The sequence below is a fragment of the Erinaceus europaeus genome, chromosome 6 (genome assembly GCF_950295315.1).
Source record: "Erinaceus europaeus chromosome 6, mEriEur2.1, whole genome shotgun sequence".
In the NCBI taxonomy this organism is placed as follows: domain Eukaryota; kingdom Metazoa; phylum Chordata; class Mammalia; order Eulipotyphla; family Erinaceidae; genus Erinaceus; species Erinaceus europaeus.
The window spans coordinates 3,611,418-3,632,066 of NC_080167.1; the positions used below are offsets into that span (position 1 = coordinate 3,611,418).

Genomic DNA, 20,649 nt, shown 5'->3' on the forward strand with positions numbered 1-20,649 from the left:
CCCAGGGGCGCGCCGACCCCCCGGAGCCGCAGCCGCAGCCGCAGCCGCAGCCGGAGCCGCCCGCCGGGGACGCCCAGCCCAGCACCGCGGCGCGGAGGCGGGAAGCCCGGCCGGGCGCCGTCCACCCGGTGCCCGCCGCCCGCGATGCCCAGAGCTGCCCGCAGCCCCGCGCCCCGCTGACGAAGCCGCCGGGGCGGCCCGCGCGGCGGCCCAGCCGGGGACTCGGGCGGGAGGGAGCGAGGGAGGGGCCGCTGCGCTCGCAGGCTCCCCCGGCCCGGTTCGGGGCGGCGTCCCGGGGCTCCCCGCCTGGCCCGGCCGGACTCGAGGAGCTGCCGCCCGCGCCCCGCTGAACTTTCCCGCCGAGCCGCCCAGCGCCCGGGGCATGGGCCCCCCGACACGGATCCCGGAGGCCCCGCGGCGCCCCAAGATGTGAGAGGCCCGCGGCGGGCGCGGCCAGAGCTTCGGAAGGGAGCGCGGAGCCCCAGCCTCCCGGCGGGCGGCGCGACGCGGCGGCGGTGCCCGGTCCCGGGGCGCCCAGGGCCGGGGGAGCGGCTGGCCAGGCGCGGGCGGGCTGTCATGCCCTGCTGATTCCGCCCCCGCGAAGCATGTTCGGGCTGGACCAATTCGAGGCCCAGATCGGCAGCAGGGACGCTGGCCAGGGCGACAGGAACTTCAACGAGGCCGGACTCAGCATGAACGCCCACTTTAAGGCCCCGGCTTTCCACGCCGGGGGGCCCGCCGCGCCCGTGGACCCGGGCATGAGCGCGCTGGGCGAGTCCCCGCTGCTGGGCATGAACATGGGGCCCTACGGCTTCCACACGCGCGGCCACGCCGAGCTGCACCCGGGGGCGCTGCAGGCGCAGCCGGTGCACGGCTTCTTCGGCGGCCAGCAGCCGCACCACGGCCACCCGGGAGGTCACCACCCCCACCAGCACCACCCCCACTTCGGGGGCAACTTCGGCGGCCCGGACCCCGGGGCCTCCTGCCTGCACGGGGGACGTCTGCTGGGCTACGGGGGCGCGGCGGGCGGCCTGGGCAGCCAGCCGCCCTTCGCCGAGGGCTACGACCACATGGCGGAGAGCCAGGGCCCCGAGGACTTCGGGCCGCAGCGACCCGGGAACCTGCCGGACTTCCACAGCTCGGGCGCCTCGGGCCACGCGGTGCCGGCCCCCTGCCTGCCGCTGGACCAGAGCCCCAACCGGGCCGCCTCCTTCCACGGCCTGTCCGCCTCCAGCGGCGGCTCCGACTCCCACGGCCTGGAGCCCCGCAGGGTGTCGAACCCCGGGGCCGTCGACTCGCTGGAATACAATTACCCGGGCGAGGCGCCCTCGGGACATTTCGACCTGTTTTCGCCCTCGGATTCCGAGGGGCAGCTGTCCCACTACGCGCAGGGTCGCCAGGCGCCCGGGGGGGCCTCTTTCCCCAGCGCCTCGGCCATGCCCAGGGCTGCAGGCCTGGCCGGCTTGTCCAAAATGCACGGCCAGCCCCAGCCTCAGCCCCAGCCGCCGCCGCCGCCGCAGCACGGAGTGTTCTTTGAGAGGTTCGGCCCCCCCCGGAAGATCCCGGTGGGGCTGGAGCCGGGGGTGGGCTCCAGACACGCGCTCATGCAGCCGCCGCCGCCGCAGGCCCCGCCGCCCCCGCAGCAGCCGCCGCCCCCGCAGCAGCAGCCGCAGCCCCCGCCGCCCGGGCTGCTGGTCCGACAGAACTCGTGCCCCCCCGCGCTGCCGCGACCCCAGCCGGGCGAGGGGGGCACGCCCAGCGGCGGCCTGCAGGACGGGGGCCCCATGCTACCCAGCCAGCACGCGCAGTTCGAGTACCCCATCCACCGGCTGGAGAACCGGAGCTTGCACGCCTACCCCGAGCCCGTGTTCGGCATGCAGCCCCCCCCGCCGCAGCAGGCGTCCAACCAGCGGCTGCAGCACTTCGACGCGCCCCCCTACATGAACGTGGCCAAGCGGCAGCGCTTCGACTTCCCGGGCGGCGCGGGGGTGGACCGCTGCGCCTCGTGGAGCGGCGCCCTGGACAACCACCTCTCGCCCTCGGCCTACGCGGGCCTGCCGGGCGAGTTCACGCCGCCGGTGCCCGACAGCTTCCCCGCGGGGCCCGCCCTGCAGCACCCCGCCGACCCCCAGGCCCTGCAGCAGCAGCAGCAGCAGCAGCAGCAGCAGCAACGCCAGAACGCCGCCCTGATGATCAAACACATGGCGTCGCGGAACCAGCAGCAGCAGCAGCAGCAGCAGCAGCAGCAGCAGCAGCAGCAGCGGCTGCGGCAGCCCAGCCTGGCCCAGCTCGGCCACCCCGGGGACGTGGGCGCCGGCGGCCTGGTGCACGGGGGCGCGGGCGGCGGCCTGAGCCAGCCCGGCTTCGAGCGCGACGGGGGCGGGGGCGCGGGCGCGGGGCGCCTGGGGGGCTTCGAGCAGCCGCCCCCCCCGCCGCCGCCGCCGCCGGCCCCGCACCTGGTGCAGGAGAGCGCGTGGTTCCCGGGCCCGCACCCGCCGCCCGGAGACCTGCTGCCGCGCCGCCTGGGCGGCTCGGCGCTGCCGGCCGACTGCGGCCCGCACGACCCGGGGCTGGCGCCGCCCCCCGCGCCCGGGGGCTCCGGGGTGCTGTTCCGGGGGCCCCTGCAAGAGCCGCTGCGGATGTCCGGGGAGGGCCACGCGCCCGCGCTGCCCTCGCCCGGCCTGCAGTTCGGGGGCGGCCTGGGCGGCCTGGGGCAGCTGCAGTCGCCGGGGGCCGGGGTGGGGCTGCCCAGCGCGCCCTCGGAGCGCCGCCCCCCGCCGCCCGACTTCGCGGCGCCCGCGGCGCTGGGGGGGCAGCCCGGCTTCCCGTTCGGCGCGGCGGCCCGGCAGGCCACGCCGCACAGCGTGAGCTCGCCGCCCGGTGCGGGGGGCGGGGGCGGCGGCGGCGGCGGCGGGGGCGCCTTCCCCGCGCAGCCCGACTTCCCGCCCGGCCCGCGCGCCTCGGCCAGCAAGCTGGGCGCGCTCTCGCTGGGCTCCTTCAGCAAGCCCAGCTCCAAGGACAATCTGTTCGGCCAGAGCTGCCTGGCCGCGCTGTCCACCGCCTGCCAGAACATGATCGCCAGCCTGGGGGCCCCCAACCTCAACGTGACCTTCAACAAGAAGAACCCGCCCGAGGGCAAGAGGAAGCTGAGCCAGGCCGAGGGCGAGGGCGGCGCGGCCGGCCCGGGCAACCCGGGCTCGGATTACTTCCCCGGTGGGGGCGCCCCGGGGGCGCCCGGGCCCGCAGGCCCGCAGGGGGCCGCCAGCGGCAGCGGCGCCAAGGCCCCAGGGCCCCCCAACCCGCCCGCTCCGGGGGACGGCACCAGCCTCTCCCCCAACTACACCCTGGAGTCCACGTCGGGCAACGACGGCAAGCCGGTCCCTGGGGGCGGCGGCCGGGGCCGGGGCCGCAGAAAAAGGGACAGCGGCCACGTGAGCCCGGGGACCTTCTTCGACAAGTTCCCTGCCGCGCCGGACAGCGGGGGCGCGCCCGGGGTGAGCCCAGGGCAGCCACAGGCGCTGGGGGCCGCCGTCGGGGGCAGCTCAGCCGGGGACGCGCGGGGGGCACCCACGCCCCACGACAAAGCGCTCACGTCGCCCTCGTGGGGCAAGGGGGCCGAGCTGCTCCTGGGGGACCAGCCGGACCTCATGGCGTCCCTGGACGGAGCGGCCAAGTCGGACGGTAGCTCCCCGCACGTGGGTGAGTTCGCCTCGGACGAGGTGAGCACGAGCTACGCCAACGAGGACGAGGTGTCGTCCAGCTCCGACAACCCGCCGGCCCTGGCCAAAGCCGGCCGCAGCCCCCTGGTGACCGGCTCGCCCAAGCTGGCCCCCCGCGGGCTGGGTGCCGGGGAGCACGGGCCCAAGGCGCCCGCGCTGGGCCTGGGCCTCTTGTCTACCTCTACCTCCGCCCCCGACAGCTACAGCGGGGGCCACCCGGGCACGCCGGGCCTGGAGCAGGTGCGCACGCCCACCGGCAGCGGCGGCGCGCCCCCACCCGACGACATCCACCCGCTGGAGATCCTCCAGGCTCAGATCCAGCTGCAGCGCCAGCAGTTCAGCATCTCCGAGGACCAGCCCCTGGGGCTCAAAGGGGGCAAGAAGGGCGGCGGCGAGTGCGGCGTGAGCGCCTCGGGGGCGCAGAACGGAGACAGTGAGCTGGGCAGCTGCTGCTCGGAGGCCGTCAAGAGCGCCATGAGCACCATTGACCTGGACTCGCTGATGGCCGAGCACAGCGCCACCTGGTACATGCCGGCCGACAAGGCCTTGGTGGACGGCTCGGACGACGACAAGACGCTGGCACCCTGGGAGAAGGCCAAGCCCCAGAACCCCACCAGCAAGGAAGGTATATGTGCCCCCGCGCCCTTGCCACCTTTGCCACCCACCCTGGCAGGCCGCAGCACCCCTCCCTCCACTGCAGGGAAGCGGAGAGCCTTTGGGGAGGGGGGGAGGGTCAGCACCTTGCAGGACCCATATCCGGCCCTTGCCTGCACCGAGGCTTGGGGGTGGGGGTGTGGGTGCTAGGTGTTGAGTGGTTCTGGTCCCCTCACCCCCACCCCCACAAACGACTTAAGGTCACGACAGAGTCCTCTCTGTGGTCCTCCTCTTCCTCAAGTTTTAGCTCTGAATCCGGCTCCCCTCACACCAAGCACCCCCACCCCACGCCCCCATCCATCCAAGCTGGGTCTACTTTGCAGCAGCTGTGTGCCCATCCCTACTGGCCGGGCCACCTTTTCCCAGTCAGGCCTCCTCCATGTGCCTGTGAGCATCTGGGGGCGGGCGGGGGGTGGGGGGGGGAGATGGGGGCAGCACCCTGAGCTCCCTATCTGATTTGACATTTGTTCCTGATGAAGAGTTGTTTTGTTTCTCTGTAGCAATTAGGGTTTCATTGAAAAAAAAAACTAGAGCCTGCTTGGAGGGGACAGGGGGCATCTCCTTGCCATTTGGGGGCGTGGGTGGGTCTGCCTGGGCACTGCTCTGTCTGGGGGCATAGGTGCGTGATCCTAAGGCACAAAGGACCCGCCATGTCTGTGTCTCCCCTGGATTTGGTGACAGATTTGGGGTCCCAGCTCTGCATTTGAAACACCCTCTCCCCACGGCCCCGAGGTCTTGGAGGGGGGCTGGGCCGTAGTTGTTAAGCATCCATCAAGGTACCAAGTTTCTCGCACCCACAGTGGACTGGGCTACAGTCAAATCTCCCTGGAGTGGGGCCTCTCCCCATTCCACAGCACAGGGAGACATTTTAAAATGCCCATCCTCTCCTTTTTCTTAAAATCCCGACTTGCAACCCACCCTCAGTTGTGACCGGGCTAAAAGATTCTGGGGTGTAGGAAGCCTGTCTGGCACACACAGTGCTGGGTGAATATTTGCTCCCGGCCAGAGCTGCTTCCTTACCCTGGCCTGCTTTTCCCAGCCCAGCCCTCGTCCATCCCCCTGTCCATACCGTCTCTCCACCCGGGACAGAAGGTGCCCGAGGGTTTCAGGAGGGGGAGGGGAAGTGTGGCAGGAATGGGGGTGGGGGCTATCCAGCGCCCCGCTTTGGCGCCTGAGCTGGGGCTTCCCATTCACGACTGCAGCCCCGGCAGCTCTGTCTTTGTTCCCGGCCGGCCCTGCTCTCAGTTGAAGCTGGTGTTTAAGCATGCATGGCAGATGCCGAGCCGGGCCAGGCCGCTGCAGCCTTCTCCGGGGCTCTCCTGCACGGCCGTAAATTGGTTAGTGTGGGACCCTCTGATTCTCCTGTGCTCTTGCCCTACCCTCCTCCCCCACTTGGCTCCCCAGCTTCTGAAAATGGACGGGGGCCCGGCCTCCCGCACGAACACCCCCCTTCTCTTTTAGTTCCTTGTGCATGACATCACGGGCCCAGCATGGATCAATAATAGCTGGTTAGTGCACATGCCAGCCCCCAGCCCCCGTCACTCCTACCTGGGCCTCCCCCGCCTGCTGGCCTCTCACCCCAGGCCCATCCCTCAGTAATTAAGAACACATTGGCCCAAGTAGGGTGAGGACCGTTACAAAGAAAGACCCCATGTAGAGGACTCATGAAGAAAACCCAGGAGCTAGGAATGGTGTGTGGGTCTTTTAGAAGGATCCTCCTGGCTGAGTGGAGAGGCAGAAGAAGACTTAATGAGGTTTTTTTTTTTTATGTATTTAAATTTTTTTTTTTTTTACGGTATCACATCCCTTTTCCCTGTCCAACTCATCTTCCTTCACAAAGAGGAAAGACAGAACAAACAAACAAAAAAAGACGTGGGGTGTGAATGCTGACATATCCTGAAAGAGATGCTTGGTTTTGCTTTGCTTCAGGATCACAGAAGCGAAGTGTTTTTTTTTTTTTTTTTTTTGGGGGGATACGTGTTCACCCATTTTGGGTTGAGCTGCAGCCCACCCCAGCCAAGCCGGAGGACCTGGACCTCCGTGAGGTCCGCTCTGGTCACATTGGGACCCACTTGACCTCTTTGTTTCTCTGCTCTGACTGTGGGAAGGCCAGCTCTCTGGATAAAGCCCCAAGCTGAGGTCACGTGCAGCCTGGCCGCCTCCGACGGCTAGTTAAGGCCCTGGGAGGCACCTGCACTTCTGTGTAATAGTAACTCAGGCTGATTAAACTTTTCATCCTGACAAGACCCCGTAGCCCTATCTGCCGCCCCGGGCCCAGACGTCGGGACATAGACCCTTCCATAGGTCCCTGCCTGCCCTCACTCAGCTCAGAGTGAAATGTACCACTTTCAAATAGAATAGGAAAAAAAAATTTTTTTTTTTTTAAGTGAGACCTCTTGCCATTCCCTGAACACCCAGCCCTTGCTTGTCTCACTGGCCCTGAAGCCGAGGTGTCCAGCCCAGTGCCTCTGAATGCTCCCCGCTGCAGATTCCAGCCCCCGAGAGTCCTTGTTCCCCCCACCCCCTCTCAGGCAAAGCCCATTTTTGTAATGATATTTTATTTTGTCACGCCGTAAAACACGCCAGTACTAATGTGATTAAATATTAACGCCGTTTCTGAAATTCTCCGCTCCAATGACAAAATACTCGTCGGTATTTAACAGGGTGATCCGTGCTTGGACTGGCGAGCAGGAGGGTGGCCTGGGAGCTGTGGGGGCTGTGTGGCCACGGGACGTGCCGGGATTGTCTTACGGGTTTTTCCAGAAGCCCCGCAGGGGAGAGGACAAGCTGGCCGGCTGAGCTTCTCATGGGGTGTAGGCCAGAGACACATGTCATCGTGGGATTCTTTTTTCTTCTTCTTTTTTCTAACCGAGAAAGCAAATCCCTCCAAATTATGCTACCCCTAACTGCCTCATCACCTTACCAAGCAACTTTTAAGTATTAAAATTCTGCAGCTCACTCTCAAGTGGGGAAGGGGAGATAGTACAAAGTGTGTGTGTGTGTGTGTGTGTGAGAGAGAGAGAGAGAGAGAGAGAGAGGAACAGGCTTGAGTTTGGGCCTCTGAAATGAGTGAGGATTCCAGAACTTAAAAACAAGTTTGCAGAGGTGCGCACCTGTCTCTGCAGTAGGTATAAGGTTGTGGAGGGATTTTTGTGGACAGAGGGAAAAGCAGCGATAACCAGCACCTGTCAGCACTAGGGGGTCGGGAGAGGAGGTGTCCCTTCACACTGTTCAGAGCTGGATGCCCTGCGGTGCCCTGGAGTCAGTCTATGGCGGGGGGGAGCAAACTTCTCTTCCCCGGGCAGCTCTCTGCCTCGAACCAGGGAGCAGAGTGGCCTAGGAAAAGGTTCCGCACACATGGTGTCGGGTGCCCCCTCCCCTGTCCTGTTTGGGAGTCTGCTGTTTTTACAGTGATGCAGGAGAGAAATCTTTGGAATTCCTGCTTCTCACAGACTTGCAGTCGGAACGGGCTCGGCAGTGCTGAGAAAGACGGACTGGGGTGAGCCGGGGCAGGGGGCCAGGGAGGGGGCTCCTGGCCCTGTTTTTCTGAGTCATTTCCCCTGCTCCCCATAATGTGTAGAGAGGGAAGAAAACTTTTTTAAGACTCACTCATAAACTTATTTGGGGGGAGGCGGGAGCCCTGCGTTCCTGCCACCCTGTGGGGCCACCTAGCCAAAGGCCTTCGTAGGCCTCGGCTAGGCTCCGGGAGATGTAACCCAAAACTTCGCAGGTGCTGGTCAGGAGTCATGTAAACAGATAGCAGCCCCCTTGTGCAGCCTGCCTGCTCCCTGCCCCCCCCCCCACTACTGTTCCCGGAGCTTGTTTAATATTTCATGGCGGTCGTAAACCTGTCTGCCCGGCCCGCCTCCCGACATAAAGCCCCCACTTCACACACATCTGCAATTATCTGTTTCTACTCAGTATTAATATAAAGGGTGGGGAGTCTCGAAGGGGCTGGAGCTCCCCTTGCTGGACTTGCCCTGGCTTCTCTTGCTGGCTCCAGGGGCCTGTGAGTATGTGACCCCCTACTCCAGCATTCTGAGATGGGCAGATAGATACAAGTTCTCCATGTCCGAGGGCTGTGTGTCCTCCAGGAGAGCTTTCCTGTGGTGCGGATTCATCTCTCGTTTCTTGCGAGGCCCCTGCAGACCCGGAAGTAAGGGGCCGTGCAAATGTACTCCTATTTTCTTGAAGTTTCTAGGAAAGGAGCGAGGCTTGGTTAATCTGATTGCTCTTTCTAGCAATGAGATTCTCCGGTTCCCGATATGATTCGGCTTGCCTGACAGAGGAATTTAAATTTCCACCGAGGTTCTTAATAGGTCCTGAACATACGGCTGCCCCCGCCAGAAAGTCACTTGACACCCTCTGCTGATGTGAAATAGACATCTTTAATAAACAGCCCCAGGAGGGAGGACCAGGTGAAATTGGAGGAGGCCACATCCTTTCACTGTAGAGGGAGCAGACTCCGTGCCCCCTGCACCCCTACTCCGGGGCTCTCAGGGACTCCCCACTGCCCTGGGAGCCCTCACAGACTTGCCGGTGACCCTTTTTTTTTTTCCTCCTCCACGTGAGTGACAAGAACACCAGGTTGCATTCTTTGGCTGAATGTGTTGAGGAGATGAATGCTCTGAGAAAGGAATACTGTATTTACCTCTGTTTGGCTAATTTCAGAGGTTAGAAAGGTTGTAACAGGATCAGGTGTCGGAGCGTGTGAGAGCAGGCGGCTTTCACTGTAGCAGCAAAATGCCAGCCCTGATGCCAGCAGGAGTGTGTGTGTGTGGGGGGGAGGGTGCTCAGGCCTGTGCCATCTCTCCCTTCACCCCCTCCCCGCCGTTGGGCGCACCCCTCATCCCTCCCTGGAAGCCTGCTGTCTGCAGGGTGGACGGGCCTGGCCTCTCCATTCGGATTCCAGTCAGGATTCTGACTTGCTGAGCGACGTGTTGGTTTGGGGGTGGGGGGAGACCGTGTCTATTTTTAGGTGCATCTCGGGGTGGACAGATCTGAATGTGGGTTTTGATGGCTCGTGGCAGAGATGTTGATACACACACGAGTGTGTGATTGAGAAGCGTGGGGGGGGACCTGCTCGAGTCTCCTAGCCTTCTCCAACACGCTGCACCCCAAGGAGGCCATCTGAGTGCCAGTGGTTTGAAAGTGTGGGGCTGTCATGGGCATGTGGTCTGGGGGACCCCAGGGGATGAGAGCAGGACCCCCAGACAGGACCCAGTTCCCTGCCGCCTGAACAGATCTGCATAGGCACAGTGCTGTGTGCTTCTGCCCGCCTGGCCCACTGGGCTTGCTCTTGACTTTTAATCTGCTTTCGAGTCTGGAAGACACTAAACCTCCCATCTCAGTGGCCTTAGCTGACAGCTTCTGCTCCTGTCATGGGCTGAAGGCGCAGGGCCCTAAAAATAGAGCATGGGGGGTTGGGAACGTCTTTCTAGGCCCCCTGGGCGGCCTGAGTCTCGCGGGAGCGGGCCCACGATGCCCTGAGCCGGGGTCCATGTGTGGAGGTGTCCTCTGGGCCCAGCTCTGCTCCTGCCACCCTCTAGGCAGGAGGGAAATCAGGAATCCTTGAGGCTGTGCCCATCGCCCCCCTAGCTCTCCCCGTGCCCACCCCCTTCCCCCCCCACACACCCCTCCTGGCGGTGGGAAGCGGGCTGCTTTTCGTTTTTGGAAACTCCTTCATTGTCATCTCGTGCTGCCCGTCGTGGCCGAGACTATGCCGGGCTTGCGAATTAGTCACAGTCTTGGCCTTGAGGGACCCTCTCTGTCCTGACACACAACAGCTCAGCCGGCAGCCCCCAGCTCAGTGCCACTGGGGCCCCCAGGAAGCGCGAGAAACCCAGGATCCGGGCCTGGGAGGAAGAGAGGGGCCTGGGAGCCGGACACGTCCTGCTGGGCGGGCGGGCAGTTCGGGGTAGAGGTGGCCCTCGTCACTCTCTGCTGTCCGCTGATGACAAATGCCGCGGACACACGCAGCCTCCCCTGGGCCGCTGCTGACACTGGGTTGTATGTGAGAAACACCCCTTCTGGCCGTGGCAACTCGCTGCTCCAAAGGCAGAGTCAAGTCTCACTGTCCTTGCGTGGGGCGTGATGACAATAGGCCCAGAGGTTTGCTGACCTGCATCCTAATCAGAGGCCTCTGGGACTTGGGGAGCCAGCGGCCGGTCTGCCCCACATGGTCATTGCCAGGGACGGTCTTTTGCGGGGGGAGGGGGCTGGGGATTTGGGGCCCAAGGAGGCAGGGGTACCTTGAGCTCCTGACAGCTCTCAGACTTGTCCCCTGGGTGGGGTGGAGGGTTCCCTGGACGTCAGCGTCCCCTCTTGGCTGGGAGAATGGGTGGGCTTTCATCACTGGTGCCTCCCCTTGAAGTGGGATCTCGGAATCTGTGAGAGAGAGAGAGAGAGAGACAGAGAGAGAGAAACTTTATAGCTGCCCGAGTGCGTATCTTGGATGATTTAGAAGGCCCTGCCAGGGCCCCAAAGCCTTTTAAACATAAATACAATTGAATCAAGCCGTTCGCAGCTCTTAGTGCTTTCTGGGGAACACGCTGGACTCCAAGTGTCCCAGAAGGCGGACCTTCCAGGCAGAGTAGACTTGCCTCCTTCAGAAAGGGGGGTGGAGTGGAGACTCCTCAGTCGGCATCCCAGTGTGAGCCGGCACTGTCCCGAGGAGTCGGTTTTTATGGGTGGCGTCCAGGGCACCCTGTGCCCCCACCACTCGCAGGGCTGGCCTCTGCGGGGAAGCTGTGGGTCACTTCTGGAACGTGCCACCGTGAGCTTCTGCTTCCTGGATACTCCGGCCACCTCACCTGTGACGGCTGTGCTGATGGCGTGCGGGGACACACGTCTGTGTGTCTGAGGTGAATTCAGAGGTGAATTCTGGGTCTCTTCTGAGGATGGCTGAGGGGAAATTGAGGGTTTTGAAGATGCCTGGGAGGAATCCAGGTCTAGGTCTTGACTCCCCCCACCCCGTGTGGCCCCTGACAACAGGCAGCTGTTGTCATGCGTAGGGATGACAGGTGACTAGGGGACTCACTTCTCCTCTGGCCCCGCTTCCAGCAGCCCTGTGTCCGTGGGCGCGGTTCATTCTGAGTGTTTCGGAGCGTTTTTTTTTTTTTTTTCTGAGACGTGTCGAAGTCTAGAGAGAGTTTGGGCAGTGGTTTTAAAGTTGGGTTAAAACATGTTGGAGGAGAAGGCATCACGGTTTTGCAGAGACTCTCCTGCCTGAGGTCCGAGGTCTCAGGTTCAACCCTCCACACCACCGTCAACCAGAGCTGAGTAGGGCTCCTATAAAAAAAATATAAAACTAACAAATCTTGGCTTTCAAACACGTTAACTGGAGCCACTTGGTCTCGGGCCTTGGTGACCCGGCTGCCCGCGGGAAGGGCTGTGGCCCGCCCAGTGGCCTCCTGCGGGGGCTTGGTGACAGAGGTGGACGTACACACTCGGGCCCAAGTCCCTGCTCAGCCAGCACCCACAACGGGCTGACATGTCACAAAGACGGGTCTCTTTGCTGCAGCCGGGAGGCCCCTGGCCTGCCTCTTGGGACACAAGCATTGTGGAGTGATTGGCATCGACCACCAGCCAGAGAATGCTTCTGAGGGGCCCCCTCTGACCAGGGAGGGGCGGGCGACCCGGTTGGCTTTGAAATCCCGGCTGAGCCTGCAGGGAAGGCCAGGCTGCTTGGAAGTGCCCTGGGAAGTCAGCCCCCCACCCCCGTCCCCCAGAGACCCTGCTTTGCAAAGTCCTTGAGGAGGTGAGGGCCCTGGCCCCCACCCCCCAGCCTGGTTCCCACACCCTCCTCTCTTCTCAGCTGGAAAGCAGAGGGAGTAAGCATGTGAGTCCAGACGCTTGAGGCCTGGGAGCAGAGGGCATCTGCGAGTGGGCTGGGGGGCAGTGTCGATGGGGCCTGTGTCCAGTACTGGGATGAACGGGGTTCGAGCCCCAGCTGCGTGCTCTGCCCGGGCCTTCCACAGGACCACGCGTGGGGGTAGAAAGTGGCACCTAGGCTCCACTATGGCCTGGGAGCAATCATTGTCTCTGTTTGGTTAGTGGCTGAGGCGGGCATGGGGGGGCTGCTGCTGAGGTGTGGACGGGTGCTGGGAGGGCGGGTACCGCTGAGGAGCCTGTGGCCAGACTCCTGCCAGCCACGGCACTGGCATGGAGCCTAGTAGATGCTCCAGGAGGGACGGCGGGGGTCAGAGGGAGGGAGGACTGACCTCCGCATCCCCCGTGACCCTATCAAGTGGTTGCCCCACTGAGCGGCTTCAGGGAGAATCTTGTTATGTTTAAAATTGTATTTCTTTCTTTCTATGAGGGAGAGGGGGGAGGGGACAGGCAGGGGCTGTCAGCTCTGGCGTGTGGCCTAGGGTCAGCGGGCAGCCTGCCCTGTGCTCTGCCGCTGCCTCTCCCTTGGTCACTCCAGAGAGCTGGTAGGCAGGCGTCCGGCATGGTCTCTATATTTTCCCTTTTGTTTGTTTCTTTTCTTTTTCTTTCTGTATGGTAGGCAGGGATCTACCTATCTTTCTCATTTAAAAGAAGAAGAAGAAGAAGAAATGATTGGCAGAACAGGAATGAGAGGGAGTGACAGTCTTGGCCCGAGGAAAGAGTGCCCCCCCCACCCCCCGGTCGAGATAGACAGTGTGAAAAGGGGCTGGAGGACCCATAGCTTCTCCTTCTCCTCCCCTTTTTGGGGGGACCCCCTCAGCCGTGAGAAGCCCTTTATGTCTTCAAAGCAGGGGCCTCCACTGCCCCCTCCACCCGCCCCCAGACTGTCTCCACTCCCTGCACTGTGGCTCCCTGTGGTGGTTTGATGTGGGAGGCAGAGGGGCTCAGACCCAACTCTGGTGTGTGTGTGTGTTAACGGGAACAATTTCATGATCCTTATGTGGTGACTGTTTTTGAATTGCCTGGGCACAGAGCTCTGGTGCCAAGTGCCATGTTCCCTGTGTGTGCAAGTACACACACACAGACAGACACACAGACACAAACACAGACACACGGACACATACACACAAACAGACACACGGACACACACAGAGACACACACACACACACACACACACATGCATGCCCAAGCCATCTTAAGGAGAAATACGAAAAGCCCGTGTGTGTGTGTGTGTGTGTGTGTGTGTGTGTGTGTGTGTGTGTGTGTGTGTGTTTGTTTCTCCACTCAAGAAGAGGCTCACACAAAGTTTTGGCTCCGCTCAGTGCTAAGTAGTTTAGGGAACTTTGTGCAACCAGTTTTTTGTTTTTATTTATTTATTTATAAGCCCAAATTTGTGATCCTGTTGGGTCTGCGGGGGAGGCAGGATTAATTTATTTGTGCGTTTCACAAATAAATTTGGTGCCCAGGGTGTGCGGAGCAGTTTTGAGGCTGGGATTAACACTCTGTGTGTGAGTGTGAATATGTTCTCCTCTCCACCATTCCCACCTCATGCCTGGGACAAGAATAGGGGTCCCTTGGCCGCTGGAACCATCACTTGTCAAGGAGGAGGGACCAAAAAGCAAAGGCAGCCTCCCTGGATGCTGGCGATGGCAAAGGGACTTGGCTCCGTGGCTCCCCTTGGTCCCCCGGGGCCTCTAGAAATTCTTCCAGATCCGTTCCTGACTGTCCAGGGGCCCAGAGCTGAGGTCCGACTTGGAGAAGAGCTGCAACTCTTTACGACTCTTAAACCTTTTTGGAGTTCCTTCTCTTCTGTTCCTTGACAAATGGTGTGTGTCTGTGTGTATGTGTGTGTGTGTGTGTGTGTGTGTGTGTGTGTGTGTAACTTTTAGAGAAAGGCATGGCTTCATTTCCAAAGAAGGAAGGCAAAGTGTGCTTTCGTCTCGGCTTGGTCTCTTCCAGCTGAGTCTTGAGTCCAGAATCCAGGAGGGGTCCCCGTGCCCTCCCCACACGCACTCCCTGGCCTCCCTCTCAGCCCTCCCATCTCTGCTTCCAGATGCTGGTTTAAAATTCCACTCTTAGTTAGATTTTTTTTTTTTTTAAGACAGGTTCGGAGACTAACGGTTTTAGAATAAATAGTTCCAGGGGTCCCTTGGGCCCCCCCCCATTTGCTGAATTCCTCACCCATCGGCCCCCCTCTGCGTCCTCACCCTGCCCAGTCCAGCACTTCAGGCTCCCAGCCAGCGGGCCACGCACTTGAGGTGCTGAGGAAAAAGATACCTACCAGCAGAGATGAGGATACAATTTCTTTTTTATGTGGGCCCGTTAAAGTCTAATGGGCATTGGGGTCCGGCCTTCAGCTTGAAGAGGGTCTTTATCTAACCTTTAAAACCCAAGTCGTTTTCGGTAATTGCCGGAGTGATGAATCTTCCAGAAGGTTGTCTGGGAGGTGGCGCGGGGGTGGGGGGTTGTGAGAGGGGCGCCAAGAGAGCACACCTGTCGGGTATCTGTACCAACGATCTTGGGGACATTTTTTTGGCGCTTGGTCTGCGCGGGCCACTCAGGGGGCCAGCCGGGGTGGACGCCGGCAGCATGAGGGTCCCTGCCATCGGCAGTGGGCTCCCAGGAGCCCCGAGCTCTGTGCCTGTCACAGCCCCTGCATCTCCTTAATGGATTCATTCAGCTCCCCGACATTTGGTATTAAGTAAGTGGTTATTTTGGGAATCCAAGGGAGAGAGGGAGAGCGAGTTAAAAGACTTAAAAAAGAAAGAAAAACTTTAAAAAAAAAAAGAAAAAGAAAAGTGATGCATTTTGACGCTGTCTGAGCCGGCCGGCTGGGCACCATGGCGTGGGTGGGGGACAGGCCCGTGGACATGGCGGATGAGGCCTGGCAGCCCCCCCCCTCCCCTGCAGGGGAGAGCTCTCCCTAGAGAGGGTGTGGGGGCCGCTGTGCTTGGAAGTTTTCTTTAGATGATTCTTTCACGTGAGAGAAACTTGGTTCAGTGGGGGAAATGGCAGTGTGATGGGCTCTGCGTGTTTGCTTCAGTGTTTAAAAATAGTCTGTTTTCACATCCTGAATAGCATCCTTTCCTTGTTTGCTTGATTCATGGAAACGTACGTGTGTGTGTGTGTGTGTGTGTGTGTGTGTGAGAGAGAGAGAGACCGGCCCCCCCACCCCACCCCCACCCCCATCACACGCAGTCAGATGGTCGCAATCTCACAGCCAAGGCTGGGCTGCAATTTTACAGCTGGCTGAAGGGCGCTGCATTTGCTTTTAACTGACACCATCTTCCCTTCCTCCCTGTCAACCCGCCATTCCCATACCCCCCCTCCCCACGCCAACAATATTCATTTCTTCCTTAAGAAGTAAAAGGAATCTGGGGGCTGTTTGCTGAGTTCCCCGTTGGAATAGATCTGGATGGGGGGGCATTGCGTATTTAGCGTGGGGGGGGGGAACTTGAGGCCCGGCCCGGCCACACCAGTACTAACGGCAGCTGGGCCTATTACAGAGAGGCAAAGAACATTGTAAATGGCTTATGCAGAAAAACCATTTAGATAAAAATGCAATTTTCCCCTCTGCACAGAGTGCTAGGAATTAATAGCACATTCTTTCTAAATGGGTATTTTTATATTATATTTCCCCTAATGAAGTTCTTCTCCCAAATAGGAGCATGTTTCATTTTGAAACTTTAGACGAAAATGGATCTATTTTGGAACCTGCAAAGTCCTCCGTCCCTGTTTTTTTTGGGGGTGGGGGAGTGTGAGTGTGTGTGTGAGTGTGTGTGTGTGTGTGTGTGTGTTGGTGGTGGTGCTGGAGGTGGGGGTTCTCCCTGCTCTGTGGTCACGGCTCCTGAAGTGCTAGGAGTACTCTCTGCTCTGGGAGTGGAGAGGAGGTTAAGTGTCTATGACTTCAGTGAGACCCAGCTCCACGCTAAGGCTGATGGGGCCACCCGAGTTCAGCTTCCTTCCTGGCTGGGCTTTGGGGGTGGGTGGGTGGCTCTGGGTGGCTTCAGCAAGTCGCCTAGTGGGTCCTGAGACCCAGCTGTTTGAACATGGCCCGGGCCCGAACTGGGAAGAGGGTCCCCATCACTTGTCCAGGGGAATTTCCCATCATGCACTTGCCATTGCACCTCTGCTGCCCTGGCCTCCTGCTGCCTCCCTGTTTGATGCCAGCTGTAGAATAGGATGCTTACAGACCCCAGGCTGCCCCCACCAGGATCCAGGCAGCCGTGTGGGGAGGAGCCGGCATTTGGAACTCCTGGGAGCTGGCCTCACGCCGCCCACTGTCGGCCGCGGGCCATGGAAGCTCTTTGAGGACTCTGGCTGACGCCTCTTCCCGCCGGCGTGTCTGTGAGTGGACACAGGGCACCTGGGATGTCTGGACAGATGGCTGTTGGGGTTTCTGCAGGCAGGGGGACAGCTTACCCGCTCTGGCGACCGTTCAAGTGTTCTAGCGGGAACCCACTTTGGTTTTTGTGCCCCTAATTTGGAATATTTCTCCAGCTGGGAGAGCCAAGGCTCAGGAAGGGTGGGGGACTCAGCCCAGGTCACAGCCCAGCCACCCAGGGAGGATGGGGCCTGGCAGGACCCCAGGGCCTTTCCCTCACTGCCCCTTCCTGCCCCCTGGCACACCCCCAGCAGCAGGGCTCTCACCTCGTGTTGAGAGAGACCAGGTGGGTACGAGATGGGATGGCAGGGGTGAGATGGATGTCTCCGGAGCTGGACGGCCCAAGCTTTTTCTCCATAGCCCGCTTCCTGGCTGTGCAGCCCTGCTCACTGCTCCTCTCTGCCTCTCCCTCCTCGCTGGTGAGAGGGTTCACCGTGCTTCCTGCCCCACTGGGCTGGAGGAGCAGTGAGTTTTTGGGGACAGAGATGCACTGATGCTCACAGAACAGTCTAAGGCAGAGGGAGCACCGTGTTCCCTGATGAGCTTTGATTCCTCTGTTTGCTTATGGATTGCTTTTTTTTACATTCCTGGACTCCTCTTTAAAAAAAAAAAATTTCCCTTTAAGAGAGAGAGACACACACCTAGACAAGGACAGAGACAGAGGTTACGGGAGCAACACCATAGCCCCAGAGCTTCCCCAGTGCAGTTGTGGTACTCCCAGGTGGTGCTGGGGCTCCAGCCTATGTCATCCCTGGGGCAGGGCACACACCTCACCTGGGGATGTTGTGCTTCTGCCGATCACCAACTGTGTGCAGCTGTTTCCTGTGGGGCCTCGCCGCCACTGCCTGTCCCGCCCTCGGGAGCTCCTATGTGACTTGGGCTGTCAAGGCCCTGTGATAGACGCACAGTCTCAGAGCAGGGGAACCCAGGGCGGGCTCTCAGCGCCTCAGGGGCCAGGGGTGCTGCTCAGGTGCTCTGGGCCACCCACACCCCAGCAAGAGGGGCTGGCCCAGGACGTAGCACGGTGGTGGAGCGCAGGACTTGCACTCGTGTGCCGCCCCCCCCCCGCCCCACGGCTTGGCTTCCAGGATCACAGACTCCAGAGTGACGCTTGTGTTCTCCTTTCTCTTCTCTCGTTAGATCAGTGAGTTGATAATAATAATAATAATAATAATAATAATAATAATAATAATAATGAGTCCGGCGGTAGTGCAGCGGGTTAAGCGCACGTGGTGCAAAGCACAAGGACCAGCATAAGGATCCTAGTTTGAGCCCCCGGGTCCCCACCTGCAGGGGAGTCGCTTCACAGGCGGTGAAGCAGGTCTGCAGGTGTCTGTCTTTCTCTCCCCCCTCTCTGTCTTCCCCTCCTCTCTCCATTTCTCTCTGTCCTATCCAACAACAATGACAGTAATAATAAGTCCAACAATATAACAACAGGGGCAACAAAAGGGAATAAATATTTATCAATAATAATAATAATAATATAGGTGACCCGTCGCAGGGTCTGATTGGAGGACTCCTGGCGCACTTACTCATTCCGCAGACACAGTAGTTGCTCATCAAACACCCTGTGTGCACCCAGAGACAAAGGCCTTCACAGCTTCCCGTGTGGGGGCCGGCAGGAGGCCCCTTCACTGAAGGGGGAGGGGGAGAAGGAGCCGGCTGGGGGTGGGGGGATTCCGCCTCAGCTCAGGGGTGTGGGAAACGGCCTTGCGGCCCTGAGCCCCCTGCTGCAACCCCCTTTCCTGACTCCGGAAGGACGTTCTGAAACGGGCCGGGGACCAGCCAGCCTGAGAGGTGGCTCTGGGCGGCGAGACTGGGGCGGTGGGGGGACGTGGCCGGGGCCCCTACACCGGCATCTCCTCGCATCTCCTCGCTGGAGGAAGGGCCGGGGCCCCAGGCTCCTGTTGTCCTCCTGGGCCTCAGCTGCAAGCCGGACAGAGTCACACTCCTCCCAGTGATGTGACCCCAGAGACATGGGGAGGGACACCCTGGCAGAGCCCCAGGGACAGAGAAGTTACCAGAGGTGGCTGAGCAGTGCCCGGCTGTGGGTCCAGGCAGGGCTGTCCCCCGCCGCAGGACAGTGTGTGTGAGTGTGTGTGTGTGTCTGTGTGGTGTATTTGTGTGGTATGTGTCTGTGTGTGTCTGGTGTGTGTGTGTGTGAGTGAGTGTGTGTCTCTGTGTGTGTGTGTGTGGTGTGTGTGTGTCTGTGTGTGTGGTGTGTGTGGTGTGTGAGTGAGTGAGTGTGTGTCTGTGTGTGTGTGGTATGTGTGGTGTGTGTGTGGTGTGTGTGTCTCTGTGTATGTGGTGTGTGTGTGAGTGAGTGTGTGTCTGTGTGTGTGTGGTATGTGTGGTGTGTGTGTGTGTGTGGTGTGTGTGTCTCTGTGTGTATGTGGTGTGTGAGTGAGTGGTGTGTGTGGTGTATGTGTGTGGTGTGTGTGTCTGTGTGTGTCTGGTGTGTGTGTCTGTGGTGTGTGTGTGTCTGGTGTGTGTGTCTGTGGTGTGTGTGTGTGTCTGTGTGGTGTGAGTATGTGTGTGTCTGTGTGTGTGGTGTCTGTGTGGTGTGAGTATGTGTGTGCCTGTGTGTGTGGTGTCTGTGTGGTGTGAGTATGTGTGTGTCTGTGTGTGTGGTGTCTGTGTGGTGTGTATGTGTGTGGTGTCTGTGTGTGTGTGTGTCTCTGTGTGTGTGTGTGGTGTGTGTATGGTGTGTGCTGGGGGTGGGATGTCTGTCCCAGCCTGGAGGCCTGTGCTTACTGTCTTTCCCAGCCATTGTTCTGTTGGAGGAGGCCACTGGGACAGGAAGGGGCTGTGGCCTGGAGTCGCCTTCCCTGAGGGTGACAGCAGCCCCAGTCCCCAAGGCTGGGGTGGGGGTGGTTGGCTCAGGCTGCCCAGCTGGAGTGACTCAGAGCCCCATACCAGGGTGGGGGTGCAGGGGTGCGGGGGTGCAGGGTGCGGGGGTGCAGGGGTGCGAGGTGCGGGGGTGCGGGGGTGCGGGGGTGCAGGGTGCGGGGGTGTAGGGTGCAGGGGTGCGGGGGTGCAGGGTGCAGGCTTCTGCTTCCCAGAGGCCCCTCCACCAGTGGTAGCAGGCACTCCGCTACCGGGAAGAGCGGTGCTTGGTCAGGGCAGGGGGCTATCTCGGTCTGCTCTCAGGCCCCTCACCCCCCTGAGACCGAGGGAGGGGACACAGGCCTGGACGTTGGCATGCCGTGTCCTGCCCCACTGCCCCCTCTCTGCGTCCCCCAGCACCTCGGCCTCACTTTCCCTTTCTGTCCCTCCAAGGCGAGAGCGGGAATCTTAGGGTAAAATAGTGCATTTCCCGGAACCCGGGCTGGGTGGTCCTGCCTCCACTGGGGTTGGGGCCCTTCCATCCCGAGCTCCCCATGCCCTCCTGTGGTGCGTGTGGCTGGACGCCCTCCTGGCCGCGGGCTCTGAGTGACAGCTCCCACTTGTGCCGTGGCGCTGGCTCAGCCCAGCCGGGAAGAGGGCGTGTGGGGAGCGGGCCCCTGCAGCCTCTTCTGACCTCACCTCTGAGTGGCCCAACTTTGTTTTTAATTTATTTTTTAAATATTTTTATTTTTAATTTTTCCCTTTTGTTGCCTTTGTTGTTTATCATTGTTGTTGTTGTTATTGCTGTTGTTGTTGTTGGATAGGACAGAGAGAAATGGAGAGAGGAGGGGAAGACAGAGAGGGGGAGAGAAAGACAGACACCTGCAGACCTGCTTCACCGCCTGGGAAGCGACTCCCCTGCAGGTGGGGAGCCGGGGGCTCGGACCAGGATCCTTACGCCGGTCCCTGCGCTTTGCGCCACGTGCGCTTAACCCGCTGCGCCACCGCCGGACTCCCGAGTGCTGCCTTCTTAATGGCTGAGTAGTAGTCCCTGGACTATCTGCCCCAAGGTCTCATCACCCAGTCGTTGCTCAGTGGACATGTAGGTTGGTTCTGTAACGTGTCGTGTGAACGATCATTTCAGGAGATCGGTTCAGCTTTCAGTTTTTTTTTTT

General features: G+C 60.8%; 1 protein-coding gene across 1 annotated transcript in view; it reads left to right on the forward strand.

The window, feature by feature from the left end:
• The first annotated feature begins 283 nt into the window (after window positions 1–283).
• The window catches only part of MN1 (MN1 proto-oncogene, transcriptional regulator), a 32,638-nt gene continuing 12,272 nt past the window's right edge, over window positions 284–20,649 (forward strand). The window contains exon 1 of the mRNA XM_060192926.1: window positions 284–4,344. Coding sequence (XP_060048909.1) covers window positions 606–4,344 — 3,739 coding nt within the window. The 5' untranslated portion in view covers window positions 284–605. The remainder of the gene's footprint in view (window positions 4,345–20,649) is intronic.